Source organism: Martes martes, assembly GCF_963455335.1.
Source record: "Martes martes genome assembly, chromosome: 6".
Classification (NCBI taxonomy): domain Eukaryota; kingdom Metazoa; phylum Chordata; class Mammalia; order Carnivora; family Mustelidae; genus Martes; species Martes martes.
In genome coordinates this window covers 1,719,033-1,736,122 of record NC_137893.1, presented here as the reverse complement: position 1 = coordinate 1,736,122, position 17,090 = coordinate 1,719,033, and the positions used below count along the sequence as shown (strand labels likewise).

The window sequence follows — 17,090 nt, the reverse complement described above, 5'->3', positions numbered from 1 at the left end:
TTCTGATGGTGCATTCTAGAATAAGATAGTTCAGACGTGAGCTAGTATCATAAAGAGAGTGTCTCTGTTTATAAGGGGATCAAGAGAAATGGATCATAGTTTTTAGCCCAGGAATAGTTGAATGAGTGGATAAATCAAATGGAGAGGAAAGAGCACTTAGAACAAAATCAGTAAGTGCGTGTGTACGGGTATAGGTAGTTGGTGAAGCATAGTGTCCAGTAGCTCCTGGCGGCTCACTGTGTTCTAGAACCGGTGTTATGCTGTGAGCAGGGATTTTACTAGGGATTTTATTGGAACTCTGGCTGTGTACTACTTCGATACTACCGCAGTGATGGAAACAGATGATTCTTCTATTTTCGGTCTTTGCTTTTCATGTATATAATGTGAGAATAAGCAGTGCTTCACTTAATTGGTACATTCATGAAAGTCTAAGTTGTTAGATATTTTAAAATACTGATTTTAGTCAGGGAAAAAATCTTTTTGAATAATGGAGTTCCTTAAGTTATGACTGACACATTATTTTATTTTCTTTGGTGAGAATTTAAATTCCTTATTTTTACCAGATTTGTTAAATTGATGAAACCACGAGTTGGTAAGGTTCATCCAGTTTATTGTGTGGATAGTAAATTTGGAAGTTAACCGCTTCTCTGCAACTTCAGATGGCTGTAAACATAGCAGTTAAGAGAGACATGTTAACATAATCGGGCATTTAAATTCTGTGTTTTCTAAAAGCTTTTTTTATAGCTGAATTGTTGAGTTGAATCCAAATTATTTAATCAGAGACAGGATAAGAAACTTTGAAGCATATAATCCGATGGAAAGACTCTTGTTTTTATTTCTAGTGTTTATAACAGTTCGGCGTAACTTGCTGTGTTTCTCCTTGTTGCTTCTTCAGTCCCCGGGGGAGGTCAGGTGGCGGGACGCAAGCTGCTGGGGACGATGGCCATGGGCTCTTCTCCCTCTCAGCCCCTTTCTTGAAGAAGTTGTCATAGGAGCCAGTTTATTGAGTGAGCGTCACAGCAGTGACTCCAAACACAGAAACTGGGCAGGTTCATCATCGTTTGTCCAGGGTTGGGAGACTTCAGTGTTGCTATTCGAAGTGACTGGCATTCAGCTCACTGACAGCTTCGTGAGCAGGGCAGTGCTGTTGACTCTCCCTCCCACCAGGTGGGACGCTCTGTTTGAACGCTGACCCCAGTTTTGTCTGAGCCGGCCCCTGCCCCTGACTTGTAAGTCATTGTAGCCTACTCCTCACTTGCCAGTGAGGTTTGTGGGAAGGCACAACACATTTCTTTGCTTTTGTTGTCAGTTTTAATTTTCTTAATCTATTTGACGGAAGATTTTTGGAAAGTTTTTCCGTTACCTGTTAAAGCTGAACTAAAGTGGTAAAGATTTAAACTGATCTTTGGGAATCTAATCACTTGCCCCTTTGTTAGTGGTGAGGGGCAACTTACGAACGTCCTACATGAAATACAGCTGGGAGCCAGCCAGCTTCCAGTAATGATTAAATTGCCTGAAATTCTAATCACGTGTCTGCCTGCAAGAGTAGTTAAGTTACACTGAAGCCATCCATCGAGAACAGTATAAATCTAAGGTAAGGAGATCTACATTGGGTCTGTAATGATTTTACAGTTTAGAAATTCTGTGCTCACTAGTGGGTTTTGGGTGGTGTTTGACCACAGTACACCACACAGAGCCCTGTTGTACGCTGTGCCCCGGTGGACACATGCCTCCAGATGTGTGTATTTATAACTGAAAGAAGAATTTCACACAACAGTGAACCTTCTGTCCTACCAGCGGGGGCAGGGTCGTCCACTATTTGGAGAACTCGTCTATGGAAATAGAGACGTCCTGACCTTTGAAGTACTTTGATCCAGGATACATGGAAATACGTAACGTTAGTTCAGCGTGGATTCTTCCAAGTGTTCCAAATCCTGGCTGTTCTTGGGTTCTGTTTCTTGGCAGTGCCTTGTTTCGTGGTGTCTGGCTAAATGAGGAGGGGTGTCTGAAAAAAGTGTGAGTCGGATGTCTTTTTCTGAAGGTGGGCTCCCCCGTGAGCATCAAGAAACACTAATACGAGGTGCCTGAAGGGGTCTGTGGGCATCATCATCTTTGAGCTTCATCAGAAGCCAAGGGCAGCATCCAGCTCTTAGGAACTTGTTCTTCGTGTAGGAGCTCAGTTTCAGGCTCACAGTGGTTTAGCTTTTCTCGTGTCTCCCAGCAGTGGCTTTTTGTTGTGACCTGAGCCATTGCCATAGCAGGTGTGTGACAGGCTGGTCACCCTCCTCCACACGACACCGTCATGAATAATAGAGACTCGTGGTCAGATCAGTTCTCACAATGGAAGCAAATATGTCAAGGAGCTGACCTCTGGGAGGAACAGGGGTATGATCACTCCCAGTGTGCGCATCTGAGTGTTTGAGCACTTCCCATGTGCACACGAGGGATTGAGCTGTGTGTTTTCTGTAAGCACTTTGCGGAGACAGCAGCAGCAGTTGCCGAAGTAGGCACGGGTTGCTGGTGCTGTTACGATTCTAAGAGATGGCCGCTTTCTACTTGCAGAACTCAGGATGCTCCTGGGCCCGAGCTGGTATTGCCTGCAAGCATCGAATTCAGGGAGAGCTGTGAGTAATTTCAGATTCCATTGTTAGTGAATTATTTCTTGTTCCATTTTCCTCCATCTGATTTTCATGGGTTTTTTTTTTGTTTTTTTTTTGTTTGTTTTTTTCTTTTTTGAAATCTTTTCACAGCTGAAGATTCATTTTTATCTGCCATCATAAACTATACTAATAGCTCTACAGTCCATTTTAAGTTGTCACCTACATATGTATTATATATGGCGTGTCGGTATGTATTGTCCAGCCAGTGCAGACCTGATGTCAGTCCCACCGAGCGCACTCACAGAGTGATTGCCATAGTCCACAAGATGGTGAGCATGATGGAGGGGGTGATCCAGGTAAGCCGCAGCGCGCCCAGCCGGCTCAGTGCGCGCCTCTCGTCCCGGGGCCCCGCCCGCCCCATGTCTGACTTCACCAGCTCTGGAGAGAGCTTGGACACTCGTATAGCTTTAAAAGTGGAAAAGAAATGTCAGCTGGTTTTCAGCTGGTTTTCTCCTTAATCTCTGTGTGGGAATGTAATGATCACAGTGAAGATCCTTAAAATGGTGGTAGTTGTGAGAACACATTGAGACGTGGGGATTTTTTTTTTTTTTAGAAAAAATAATTTGTTGAGGTGAATTTCACATTAATGTAAAATTACCCATTTTAAAGTGACTTTAAAGTAGCATTTCGGACATTAACAGTGTTGTGCAGCAACCACTTGTGGTTCCAGAACATTCCCATCACTCCAAAGTAAAACCCTGTGCCCACGAAGCAGTTTGTCCTCATAACCTCCCTGCCAGTGCCTGGCAACCGCCCTCTTAGAATCTTCTCAAGGTTATGAAGGCATTTGCTCTTTTCCACTGAGAGTGGGACATTGGTAGGATTTCTGTGGATTTCTGATAGCACTCATTTAGGTGTGATGTACATCATGACATTTCTCGATGATGACATGATCACAGTCTTTCATAAAACTGCTGAAGCTTAAGGAAGTAAGCGTATTCTCTTTGTAGTGTGGTTTGTTTCTTGTTAAGTACTCTTCGTCTGTAAAATTGGCATAGCAGTTTTCCAAACTCACAGATAATTTGAAGATTTAATTCTAAGTCCTTGAAAGTCAATGTGAAGTTAATTTTTTTTTTTTAAGTTTTTCCAAACCACTTATCAGAGCTGTTATTTGGTCACGAAATACAAAACTCTAGTTATGTACTGTGAAGCAGCCTGATTAGATGGTTTGGTGGTTTCCCTCCTGTGAGGACAGTTTGAGCAAACAAATCTGTTGATTCCTTCTGAATTATTTCAAAAGGCCAAATTTTTCAAGAACTGCTGCTTTCATATCTGAGGGGAACCTGTGAATCTAATGGGCTTACAGTCCTTTTCCCCAAGTGAAGAAACAAATCCAGAAAGGGTTGTCATTTTATTTGGATCCCATTTTGTGTTCCCTCTCTTCCTTATTTATGAAGAAACACGGATTTCCTTTTAGTTCAGAGCCATTGTCTGTCTTCCCTCATGTTTGCATTTCTAAAGCTTGTTTCAAATTGTGAAATTCCTCTCATCAGACTACTATTGATAGACTTTTTCTGATTGAATTGGAACTAGTCTGTGAAATCATCATTATCGAAACAGGCCTATTAAAACACGTTTAGGGGGGTTAGTATGTGATCGGAGGAGTCTTAAAGTTTCAGGAAAGAACCGTAGTAATGAATAAATTCTTTGATTTGTAGAAACCTACTTTCAAAAACCAATTTACTCTGTTTTAGTATAGTTATGTTTTTTTATACATTTTAAAATTTTTAACTTTTATTTTTATTGTTTCTGTTGGTCTTTTCTGTCTCTTTCATCCTGTTAAACCAGAGGATAGACACTCATCTTACATACCTTGAAGTAGTCAGACCCACGAGATCATTGAAAGACATTAAGAAGTCCTTCATTTATAAATCTTTTAAAGAGATTAGTGTGTTCCCATGTTAAATGTCGCATTTCTTCATGTGAATTCTGGGAATCCCCTCCCTGACTGTGCCAGTGTTAAAAGCGTAGAACTAATTCTTTACCTCGTGTACTTCCAAAGCTGTTTCCGAGCCAGGAGTGAATATGTAATTGGGAATAACAGAACTAAATGTCGTACCTTCATGTCGTACCTTCATGTTAGTGTTTTGATTTTTTTAAACTATCATGATTGTTTACAAGTTTCTTTCTCTCGTTCTGCTTGATTTCCCTTCGTCTGTTTTTCTCCAGGAAGTAGACCAGGTTGATCAGGTAGGACGTGCTGCTGGGAACTGGTCCTGGCTTTGTCGGCTTAGCTGAGTTTCTCGCACTGCTTCCATGTCAGACACAACACTCCAGCAGCCGGACTGGACGGTTCATAACACTCATTCAGCAACTGAAACATGCAGTACTAAATCCTTTTTTGACTGTGCAACCCTTATCAGCATTTCATAATTTCTGCTTAATGCACTTCAGTGTGGATATGAAATGACGGAAGTTCTGTTTCTCCTCTTTCTTGTTTACCCTTGGTTCCTATTCTTTGGATCTCATCTGAGGTTGCCTGGCCTGCTCATGTGGTCGGGAGACAATGCGATAGATCAGTACTTGATAGCGAGTCGCTCGGCGTCCGAGCCGGTGACTGCGCGTATCAGGGTGGCTGTGGGTAACCGTGGATAGATGCGTGTGTCCTTCACAGATTACCAGATAATGCACAATCTCCAATTGGGTGTTGTAGGGTCTGATACCTCTGTTTTCGGCCCTGATTCTGTCCGTGGTGGCCACCTGGATCCATGTGTCTGTCCATGAATCCTGAGGTGTTGCAGTTAACGCTGCTGTGAACGCATCCAAATTCCTTTGCAAATATCTGGTATCTGTGGTAAATACCTTGGTGACAATGGGAAGGTACTGGTCTATCTCCAGCAGCTTTTCAAGAGCATTCCTTTGTATTTTTGTTCTTTTTGTTTGTCTTGGGGTCGCTTATGGAAATCTGTTCTGTCTACAGAAGCAGAAGAATATTGCAGGGGCACTTGCCTTCTGGATGGCCAATGCGTCTGAGCTGCTCAACTTCATTAAACAGGACCGAGATCTTAGTCGAATCACACTGGACGCCCAAGACATTTTAGCACACTTGGTTCAGATGGCGTTTAAGTAAGGAGCACATTTTTGGAGGTTGCACTATTCTGTAGAGATTTTTTTTAAGGTTTTTATTTACCTTGATTGAAGATGAATAGCGAGAAGCATGAATAGCTGTGTGCCAGATGTGCTGATTGAGGAAACTGAGTTTGTTGAGCTGTGTTTCGAGACTCCTGAGACTAAAACTATTGTACTGTAAATGGAAACCAGTTCTCCACAGTGTGAACTATTCCGTTTGTGATGTTGTGTCTGACAGTAGCGGTGCGTCCTGCTGGGGTTATTAAACTTGCCTACGTATTTTCAGATATCTAGTTCATTGTCTTCAATCAGAACTGAATAATTACATGCCAGCCTTTCTGGATGACCCCGAAGAGAACAGCCTGCAAAGACCAAAAATAGGTTAGGATGCTCTTTTTCTCCTCCCGCCATCTCTCTCCTCCTCTCTCTCGGCTTTCCTTCTTCCCTCCTTCCTGTTCAACTTCATTTTAATATTTACTATCATAAGAAGGAGGTATTTTTAAAATAGATAAACTGTTGGATTTGGCATTTAGTAAATCGCAACCACCGTCTGTTTTGTTTTAAGAATAGCTCTGGTTTTGGGGTGTCGTGCTTGTTCAGAAAGTCTCTCGGGGTGAGTGCAGGACACGTGGTTAACGCCTGCGTGTGGTTTCAGACCTCCCTGCCGCCTCCCGTCTGAAGAGACCGGTGTCTCAAAAGTGACCAAGTAGCCCTTCTTACCGTACCTGCCGCTTTGTGTGTTCACCGTTTTCACGAGACTCTTGCTTCCGTCCCGCGTCTCTGCACAGATGACGTTTTGCACACGCTCACGGGAGCCATGTCCCTGCTGCGGCGCTGCCGGGTCAACGCGGCCCTGACCATCCAGCTCTTCTCGCAGCTCTTCCACTTCATCAACATGTGGCTCTTCAACCGACTGGTCACCGACCCCGAGTCGGGGCTGTGCTCTCACTACTGGGGGGCGATTATCCGCCAGCAGCTGGGACATGTGGAAGCCTGGGCGGAGAAGCAGGGCTTGGAGCTGGCAGCGGATTGTCACCTCAGCCGCATAGTGCAGGTGAGCTGTCGCGATTCTTACCTGTCCACAGGTCGTGCGCCTCGTTCTCAGTGTCTGTTTGTCAGGGGGCGGCCCCGGGATTCAGCCGGATCAGCGGCCCCCTCTGGGGTTTTTCGTGTGCTCCGCTAAAGAAGCAGTGGGGCGTTGGTTTGCCTGGGTCTCCGAGACAGCCTTCCGCAAGCCTCGCACTTCAGCAACACACATTGTCTCACAGTCCAGGAGGCCAGGAGTCCGAGGTCACGGTGTGGGCAGGGTGGCTCTCTGCCTTCATTTTCACAGGTGTTCTCCCCGGGGGCATGTGTGTCTCCACACCTCCACTCTTTATACGGACATAAGTCACGTTAGACCTGTTCCCCTCACTTCCTCCTCTCACTGCTGTCAAGACCCTTGCTCCAAGTAAGGTCGCGTTCTGAGGTGCACGGGGTTGCGATGTCAGTGTCTGAATCTTAGGGGACACAACTCAGCCCGCAGCGGGTGGTAAGCGCTAGAATAAATACCCTTAAAGGGTTCTTTCTTACCAGACCAGTATTTTGTGAGGCTCCCCGCTGAAAGGACAGATCCCAGTGGGAAACTGGGTAGCGCATCGCTCTTCAACACACGCAGCCAGGAGAGCAGCACAAAGCGGAAACCCGCAGGGGATGCGCGCAGGAGGAGAAAGGGGCCTAGCACTCGGCAGCCGTCACGTCCCGAAGGCTGGGGGTGGGAGACGGAGAAGGGCACAGAGGAGCTCACAACGGCTGTGTGTGAGGGGCTCAGCCGGTACTCAGGGTGTCCCTGTGGAGCCTGCCCTGGATATGGGGCTTTTGCAGTCAAGGAGATGATCTGCAGCCTCAGAACCTAGGGTGGGTTTTTTTTATTATTACAGTTTATAATTTTGCATTTTTCCCATAATTTCTTAATCTCATTTAAAGTAGTTTAGTATAGAAAGAGGCTACTGTCCTCCTCGGATTGCATCAACTGGCTATAAAGAAAATCGTTACAGTGAAACTTTATTCAGACCCCAGTCACTGGTGGTCAGAGTGGTTGTGATGTAAATGTTTACAGTTTTTTTTTTTTTTTTTAGATTTTATTTATTTATCTGTCAGAGCGTACACGAGTAGGCAGAGTGGCAGGCAGAGGCAGAGAGAGAGAAGCAGGGTCCCCACTGAGCAAGGAGTCCGATATGGGGCTCGATCCGAGGACCCCGGGATCATGACCTGAGCCGAAGGCAGCAGCCTAACCTACTGAGCCACCCAGGCGATCCATGTTTACAGTTTCTGAGAGAATTTTTAAAAATGATTTATGAATAATTGAATTTCATTTACATTTTATGTTTTAGTAAAATACAAATTATGTATTTTAGTGAAATTAAGCCATCTAAAAACCTTTATTAGACAACGCTTTTTCAGTTCAATTCAATGTTAATAGAAGTGTGTTTCCCTAAAAAACATTCTGCGTTTTAAAATTAAATTAGCAAGTTATTACAGTTTTAAGTGTTAACGAAGGGGAATAGTTATAAAATACTTTCCAGCCACATGTCCTGTTACCCTTTCCGCCAGGCTACCACTCTGCTCACAATGGACAAGTACTCAGCGGAGGACATTCCGACTGTCAACAGCACGTGCTTCAAGCTGAACTCCCTGCAGCTGCAGGCCTTGTTACAGAACTACCACTGCGCGCCTGACGAGCCTTTCGTCCCCGCGGTGAGTGCCGCCCGTCGGCCGCGCGGTGGGCCAGCAGCCGGGGACTGTTTGCTTAGGGAAATGTCTGGTTCCAAAAGGTGCGGGAGGGGCTGCTTATAATTACTTTATTTCTGTGATAAATAAGCTACTTAGTCATCTCCTAAGATCGTATTTCTCGTTGATATTTGAGGTAGGGTTCGGTACAGGAGGTAGAAAATACACAAGCATTTTAAGTAGAAAGGCATTTATCCAGGGAATGAGGTTCTTAGGAAATGATTGGAAGGCCTGGGGGAAGAGGAAGTTAAGAAGTTGCCCGGATTCCCAGGCTCACCACTGTGACCTGAGGCTCAGAGGCCCCAGGACTCCTGCCACAGCACGGACATCAGTGTACCGTGGGCACAGAGTACCCCTCAGGTCCACCACCCAGCCTCGTGTGCTGCCAGCGGCAAGCAGTGCAGCCAGGGGGGCTGCCCCGACCCGTGCGGACGCCTCCTACTGGTGGGAATCGAGTTTTGGCATTCGTGCGTCTGGAGAGAAGGCGTGGGGGGCCAACGGCCTGGTCCGCGACGTGGGCTACAGCTCCTGCATGTAGAGTGAGAAAGGCTACAGGTGCTCATTGTCACCCGCGAATAAAATCTGCTTGAGGCCGGAGTGCTGACGAGGGAAGTGCCAGAGGTGGGTGGGCCAACCCCTAGGATTGACTTCATGCCAACAGAAGACGTGTACAGAGTAGCCAGGATCAGCATCCGGCAGATGCGCCCGACAGGAGAGCGTCTAGAAGGCCCTGTCACCGTCGCATGCAGGAGCGTGGCGTGGCACCAAGCTATGCATTTGCACATGTGCACATGGAAGTGCACAGCAGATGAGATGCACCGCGTCTGTGCACAGAAGTGCGGCACGGCAAGCATACAGCACGCTTGCATCCGCACGGGCTCCCAGAGCAGGTGGCGGGATCTGTGGCAGGGGAGCCCGGGCCGACAGGGTGGCGAGGGTTGCTTCTCCCGTGAGGGCTCTGCCCTGTGACCCGGGGGACTTGAGGCGCCGTGTTCACTTCGTCGAACTGTACTCGAACTGTACAGTGAAGCCCGGGGAGCTTTCTTTCCCAATTAGCTGGGAATAGACATTTCTGTCCTGATTTTTTACATTCGCCGTTGTGTGAGTTTTTTCTGTCGTTATGAATTCTGCAAAAATTGGATCATTAGCACCTGGATGTTAAATTGCAAGGGAAAAAAATGGCTACCTTTGCAAAGGGAAACCGTTTTCTTACGATTAACAATTTCTTTTTAAGGCTTCATGTTACTCGAGATGAATCCTGACTGTCGGTTCACGCGTTTGCAGGGCGTGCTTCGCCAGCGACCGTCGCCCGGCACGCCGGTGTTAGCACGCTGGGAACGCTGTCCCTCGCAGCCCCGCCTGCGTGCGTGGCCGCAGCACGCACGAGAGGTCTGAGCGGCAGCCCGCCGGTGTGTCGTGCTCACTGTGCGTCTGTGTTCTGACCAGGACCTGATCGAGAACGTGGTGGCTGTGGCCGAGAACACGGCGGACGAGCTGGCGCGCAGCGACGGGAGGGAGGTGCAGCTGGAGGAGGACCCCGATCTGCAGCTGCCTTTCCTGCTGCCGGAAGATGGCTATTCTTGCGACGTTGTCAGGAACATTCCGAACGGCCTACAGGAATTCTTAGACCCTCTGTGCCAGAGAGGTGAGTCCCGCTTACTGTACCTGGAGTCCGAGCTCTGACCTGGCTCGGGGTGAGCATTGTACCGGCGGGTGTGGGTGTGGGTGTGCGCACGTGCGTCCGGCCACACGTGTGGAGCGCACACCGAGTGCTTCTGGAGAAAGCCGTGTGGCGGGACGTGAACGTAAGCATTTCATGGTGGTGTGGAGTCAGCACTGTCGCACGGTGAGGCTCCCGTGGCTGTGCTGTGACCCTCCCGTGGCGTGGCTCCGCCTGCCAGCCGTGCAGCCACAGTGCCGCCCGCCAGGAAAGGGGACCTTGGGTCGCTCCCCTGACGGTTTCTGGGAGCTGGGAGCTTAGCTCATCCCGCGGAGGTGACCCGTGCGTGTGGCTACCAGTGGAGTTGTCAGGAGCAGCACGAGGGCGGCAAGCACACCCTCTCCGCTCGCACCCCAGCTCTGTCCCCTGGGACTGCCCTTCCAGAAGACGGGCACGTGGATGGCAGGTACTCGTGGGGACCGGGCCAGCCACCTATGGGACACTTAGACCTGTGGCACAGGGCGTGGCCATAACCTCGCGTTGGCACGGCTGCCACCGTGAGCACTGTGTGCAGCACCTGCTGGGGCTCGTGAGCCACGCTCTCGCTGGGCTTGTCTGAGGGCAGCAAGCTCCCCTGGTCTGATCCCATACCTGTTTACATATTCTTGTCGGAATGCAGTGGTAAAAATCCCACACGTGCTGGGATCGGCGTTGAAGCTGCCGACTCTTGGTCTCAGCTCAGATTCTGATCTCAGGGTCCTGGGATCGAGCCCCATGTCGGGCTCCCTGCTCAGCGGGGGGCCTGCTCGAGATGCTCTCTTCCCCCCAAAATACCACGTTTACACTCGAAGCACAAAATTCTAAATCAGACCCCCGTTCAGCCCCAGTCTGCTGTGGTTTGTAACGTGGAGCTCAGGTGAACTGAAAAACATTCAGAGTTCAGGAATTAGCTTAAACAAAAATGACAGTGGCAAAGTGAAGGGTTAGTCTCGCCGACGTGAATTCGGTGATTGTGGTGTTTAATTTCAGTGACTGTTTCACATGCTACGATAAATAGATTGTTATGTCTCTGAAGGTTATGATAGTTTAAAATTTCCATTCTACAAAGGCTGCTGCTTGTAGCAAAGGGTGGTGTGTTAGTAGCCAGCGTGTCTGGTTGTGCCAGGAGCACGGACTCCTGTCTCCTCTCAGCACCATCCTCAGAGCAGCTGAGCTGAGGCGGGTGCGTCCTCGAGGAGCTTTGTGTGAAGGAGGAAGGCGGCTGGGACGAACCTGGGCTCATGTCTGGGACGAGCAGGGAGGACAGAGGTCCAGGCTGCAGTGACGTCTAAGAAAGCCCCAGTCGGGCATTGGGAGTCCCCATGTCAGGGCTCCTATGGGGGGAGCCCTCCTGCCCAGCAGAGCGGGCCCAGACTGGTCCCCGGCACCCGTGTGTGGCCTCAGGGCCCACCCCATGGGCCTCCGTTGCCATGCGGGCACTGCTTGTCATGCCTGCGGGCCGGGCCCATCGGCACTTGGCGCACCCGCGTGTGGGGGACAGCCACACACTCCGGCTGGCTGCTGCCCGGACTGCTGTCTGTGCCCCCTGTGTGCCCCCCACCTTCCGCCGCCCTCAGGTGCTTCATGGCACGTCACTGCTGGATCTCCGCCCCCCCCCCCCCGCACTTCCCCTTCACCCCCGGGAGCCAAGCACGCTGGCGGCTGAGCAGGACACCCCGCTCCCAGCCCGTCGTTGGTATTAACGTGTTGGTATTAACACCCCTGGGCCTTGCCCCCCCCCCCCGCCCCCATCCCCACCGCTTCACTCACACGCTTGGGTTTACTTTCTGAAGTCCCGGTCAGGTAGTCCTGTGTCTAGAAAACCTCAGCCTGCTCCCGACACTTACGCCACTTTCCCCACAAGGGATTCTGTGTTCTTTTGGGACATTTTTGTGACAGCCCTTGAAACGCGTGTGTCCGTCTGTCTCTGGGGTCGAGCTGGAGTCCTGGGGGCCAGGCCCCCTGACCCTCAGCACCCAGCCCAGGGCTGCTGGGCGGCGAGTGCTCAGCTCTTGACTCACCCTGTGAACGAGCACACGGCGAGACGAGTTTACTAGCATTTTCCAGATCTGTGTGTGTGGACTTGCGTACGCAGCTGTCGGTTCTGTGATACATGCCACAGAGCCAGTGCTTGCCAGGTTGGGAAAAGTGAGCTCTTGCCCAGGTGGTGAAGTCTCCACTGTGACTTCCCCTGAGGCTCCCAGAGTGATTGATTTCAGAACATACGTGGTATTTCATCACGGTCTTGGCGTCCCTGCCTCGTTCTGTACGTGTCAAATGATAACACAGTCTATTACAGAGGGGCCTTTACAAGACTTATAAAGAACTGGGTGTGTTCTTTTATGACATCAGTGTTTTTAATTCTTCACGCTCAAGTCTTTGAGCCAAATAAGGGACTACTGTGTGCTCTCAATTTATGTTCCTTTTGTTTCGTCCTATAACACAGTTGTGTGAGAGAAGGCTGTAAAACCAGCACGGACTTACACCTGATCTGAGATGCATTCCTTCAGCTAAGAGCAGGAAATGTCTGCTTGATGTATGATCCGGCCTTGACATTTGAAAAAAATAAGAAAATAATAAAGATTGTTCATTTCAAAATTGTGATAATCATGGTTCCCTCAAGTGGGGGAAAGAGAAGTTGTAGGTATATTTTAATGAAAATAGGTTGAAATGGTGATTTTTTTAAAAAAGGACTATAAGTTTATATCTTTATTTTAACTACGCTCTTTTGACATCTCCTTTTCCACTTACTGCAAAAAAACCTCATAAGTGCCCCAAAATAACGGGCAAACTACCTCACGGGTGGAATCCTAGAGTGGGAGAGAGTGCTGGGAGGCACCAGCCAGGGCTCTCCCCAGTCCCAGGGGACTAGCTGAGGCTGTGCGTGCCGGCGAGAGCCGTCCGCGTGACGTCGGGCACACGCTAGGCTCCTGGGAACTGCTGAGCCGCTAGTAATGGAAAGACCAGACCGCTTTGGAGAAAACAGAAGAATGTGCAAGGCCTGTGTGGCACAACTTTGTCAGGAAGGTCCAGAGAAACACAGAATTAAAATCTGCCTAAATGAAGAATAACATATTTTGAATTGGAAAGTTTAGCTTTATAAAGCTGTCGTTTGTTGATGAGAATATCATAAATACCTTTCAAAACATTATAAAATGATTCTGAAACTTTTTTGTAAGACATTTAAGTGACTGGTTAGGAAATTTGGACAGAGTGTGAGAAGGGGCCCACCCTACAGGTCAGACACTGTCCTGCCTGAAAACCGTGGAGCCCAGAGTGTGACACTGGGCAGACGTGTGAACTAGTTCACTAGCTTTTCGCTACTCGTTCCCAGCGCTCTCTGTCGAGAAAGGCATTCTGGGTATTGTTGAGCACTTGGTCAGCAAGGAAGGAGTTCCGGTGCACGTTGGTGATTTCTCATAGAAATAGGGAGAAAAGTTCTTTGAAACAAACAGGCAGGGGAGACCAGTTTCACTTTTCAGCTTGGTGTTGCATTCCATCAGACCACAACAATTATTTTAAATGTCTGAAAGTTCCATTTGCAGAGGGAATAAGCGTACGTAGAGTAGGAAAAGGAAGTGTCGTCTGTAGATGCCGAGCCATTGGCCCGTGATGTTGCTGCCCTTCTTGGAGGTTACGTGGCTGACTTGCCTTGCTTTTCAGTTTTATAATTTGCTTGTTTTCTCCTCAGGATTTTGCAGGTTAATTCCTCATGCACGCTCACCAGGCACCTGGACGATCTACTTTGAAGGTGCAGATTACGAGAGCCATCTTCTGCGCGAGAGCACGGAGCTGGCAAGTATCACGAGTGTGACGGGTGCGGCACACACCCACGTGTGTCCCTTACGGTGTGAAAATGTAATGCAAACTCGTTCTATGATTATAGTGAGCATTGTTGTGGTAAGAGTATTTTAAAATCACCTTTAAGTACTGATTTTATTTTTAAAAATCTGAAACTAGGATTTACATACATACATATTTTTTCCAGGCCATGTGTGCACACTTTTGTCCATAAACAAAAATATTTCTACCCTCAGCTATACCAGCCTTAATGTTAATGCATATTTTTTAAAAGATAATATGATAGCCTTATGAATTTTATTAGAAAATGTATTTCTTTGGTAGAACTATTTTCTCTTTAGAGTTGGTTCTACCTTGTTTTAAATATGTGTCAAATCGCTTGCTGGTAATTTTGTATCTTTTGGAAGAGTGGTCAGTCCTCTCTTCACTAGCTTCATGCATTGTATGGAGCGTTCTGCTTTGCCTCCTGCCGAGAGTTTTAAATAACAAAGACTGTGTCCCTGTGCCTTGGACTGCCACATCTGATCATTAGAAACAAATGAAAGTCTTCCTTTTTGAACTTTGTTGTGGAGTTTCATTTAAATATCTTTCACATCACTTATCTTCCTGTAATTACCATTTTCATCTTTTAAGCCACTTAAGCCTTCCAAGGAACAAACAGATGGGACTGTACTTTGGTCCAAGTTCCTGGGGGTCAGGCTCAGTGTGTTGTGTGTGTTTGCATGTGGCCGTGTCTTCCCCTGCCCGCCAGTGGGAATCGTCCAGTGTGCCTGGGCCAAGGGTTAGAGGTTCTGGGGTGCAGACACAGCCAGGTAGCTTCTGCCGCTACAGAGACTTCCTTGTACACCCGAAAATATTGCCCAGTAGCCTGTCAAAGCTGTGCGCCTCTTATGTATCTAAATTCTAAGAAAATGTAGATTGTGTCAGGTGGCGTACGGTGGCAATACTTACGCAAAATAAAGCACGCACTGTGTTTTGTATATCAAATTCCAAGTTATTATTCGTCATGGCTGAACGGCCTGCTTTAGACTGGAGCGTGTGTCCTCCCATCTCCAGCGGCCGAGGTAGCGGCCGGCCGCCCCGCCACATGGGAGCCGGTCGCCCAGAGCCTCTGACCCGAATACGGTGCCTCTCAGTGCTCTCTGGGCCTCCTGAGTTGTTTGCCACAGTCCAACTGATAGCCGTTCCCAACTCCCAGGTTTTACAGGACAGCAAATACTTTCCTGGATAGGATCACAGGTTCTTCATCTTCCTAGTGTGCTCAGAGATCCCTTGGGAGCGTTCAAGTCTTAATCTCAAAGAAAAGCAAATTATTTTCCTTCCAGTGTTCTCTCACTGACTTGGTTCTGAATGAACAAGCCCCATGTATATAACTGCCACTTGTTGGCGTATCCCATAGTGTGTATGCACTGGTGGTTTTCTTAATGTAATTTAATTTCTTCTTTGGGTGAGATGTGACATACGGATAACATGTAACTTCAGTGGACAGCTCCGTGTTTGCTTAGGGATCAGTTCAAGGACTGACCTGGTCCCTGAGCCCAAAGTACTTGGAGCAGTGCTCCCCGCATCTCGGGGTGGCCTAAAGTCACATGAGCCCTGCATTCTCCCGGGAGACTGATGTTAGATCACCTTTCTTACAGCTGTCTCTTGCTGACCTCCCCGTGGATGGTGTAAAATAAGTTTGCCTTTTTTCTTTAAAAAACACCTAGTAATTTATATTGAAAGGTAATATAGTAACATTTTAATTTCATTTTTATGATTGGGTTTTTGTAATCTGATAGTAATGGAAGTGTACTTTTGTTTTCTAAAATAAGTTCTTTCACGTTTAAATAGTGTTCATGGCTGGCGTCTTCACGGCTCCAGGGGCGAGAGTATCGATCCTTTGCCAGTCACTCCAGGAGCCCTGTCTGTAACCCTTGTCTGGGCCATTAAGCACAGCGAATGTGATCGGCCCCGTCACTGGTGACTGTCTAACCTAGAAACACTTCATTTCAGCCATAAAATAAACCTTTGTTTCCGTCCTCCAGGCTCAGCCTCTGAGGAAAGAACCTGAAATCATCACTGTGACTCTGAAAAAGCAGAACGGGATGGGTCTCAGCATTGTCGCCGCGAAGGTAAGATGCGGTCGGCGGCCTGACTTGTCCCTCTTCGCTCTGCACCTTGAGTCAGTCAGGCACGGGCTGGAGCTGAGTGTGGGGAGCCCTTCGCTGCCTGTGCACAGAGCGTGCGTGCGGTTCTGCTTCTCGGGAAGTGGGGCCCACGGAAGGGTCCACGGCGCTCAGGCTCAGGCAGCTCAGGGACGGCGTCCTGCTGTCCAGGGGAGCTGCAGACAGTGTGACCTTAACATCGAGTCACTGGCACTCCTGAGGAGCAGGTGGAGGCAAAACTTGATGAGCCACAACGGGCACCGGAGAACGTGGGGGGGGGGGGTCCCTTAGTCCGAGACCGGAGCTAGGGCTTGCACGGGGTCAGAGTGGGGCCTTGGACAGCTCCTCGAGTGCTGGTGCACACTCATCACCCAGGCCAACTTCTGCATCCCCGTCCAGGCGCTCTCTTCCAGTGGGTGTGCGGCGGGGCCAAGCAAGTCACCTCTGTCCCCTGGGCCACGTGTGGGTCCGCTATGTGCTGGGTGCCATAGCCTCCCACAGAGAACACCCCGGCCAGCCTTAGAGTACGTGGTTGGGAGCCGCACTGATGGTGTGGAGCAGGGCTGCAGGCTCTGTCAGGGTCATTGGAAACCCTCCTGGCTAAGGGAGAGTGGTGCTCGGGTGGTTCTGGAAACCCCTGATGGACACATGAGGGCTTCGCACTGCGTCTTTTAGACTCCACAGAGAAATGAAAGGGACGTGTGAATTGGCATTTCAGGAAGCCACGTCTGGGAAGGGCGTGGTATATAGGATAACTAGAAGAACCTGGGACCCCGGTGGGGCTCCAGCTGAGAACCACCTGGCCAAGGGGAGCCTGTGTCAGGTGTAGACAGAGGGACAGAGGGCACATTAGTCTGGTTCTGAGGTGCCAGGTTACGTGGGGTCACCCAAGCTGGGCCAGACGGTAGGTCCAGAACCTGTCAGCCCAGCTCATGGCCCAGAGTC

The 17,090-nt window shown here is 48.7% G+C and overlaps 1 protein-coding gene across 13 annotated transcripts in view; it reads left to right on the top strand.

Annotated features, from left to right (window-relative positions):
* AFDN (afadin, adherens junction formation factor) overlaps nucleotides 1-17,090 on the top strand; it is a 136,455-nt gene that overhangs the window by 80,732 nt on the left and 38,633 nt on the right. For 8 of the 13 annotated variants that reach the window (XM_080805340.1, XM_080805335.1, XM_080805331.1 and 5 more), the window contains exons 13-22: nucleotides 2,563-2,624; nucleotides 2,751-2,956; nucleotides 4,830-4,850; nucleotides 5,581-5,726; nucleotides 6,016-6,110; nucleotides 6,518-6,783; nucleotides 8,322-8,465; nucleotides 9,945-10,143; nucleotides 13,889-13,992; nucleotides 16,026-16,112. In XM_080805340.1, coding sequence (XP_080661466.1) covers nucleotides 2,563-2,624; nucleotides 2,751-2,956; nucleotides 4,830-4,850; nucleotides 5,581-5,726; nucleotides 6,016-6,110; nucleotides 6,518-6,783; nucleotides 8,322-8,465; nucleotides 9,945-10,143; nucleotides 13,889-13,992; nucleotides 16,026-16,112 — 1,330 coding nt within the window. The remainder of the gene's footprint in view (nucleotides 1-2,562; nucleotides 2,625-2,750; nucleotides 2,957-4,829; nucleotides 4,851-5,580; nucleotides 5,727-6,015; nucleotides 6,111-6,517; nucleotides 6,784-8,321; nucleotides 8,466-9,944; nucleotides 10,144-13,888; nucleotides 13,993-16,025; nucleotides 16,113-17,090) is intronic. The other 5 variants (XM_080805330.1, XM_080805329.1, XM_080805337.1 and 2 more) reach the window with 1 other exon arrangement.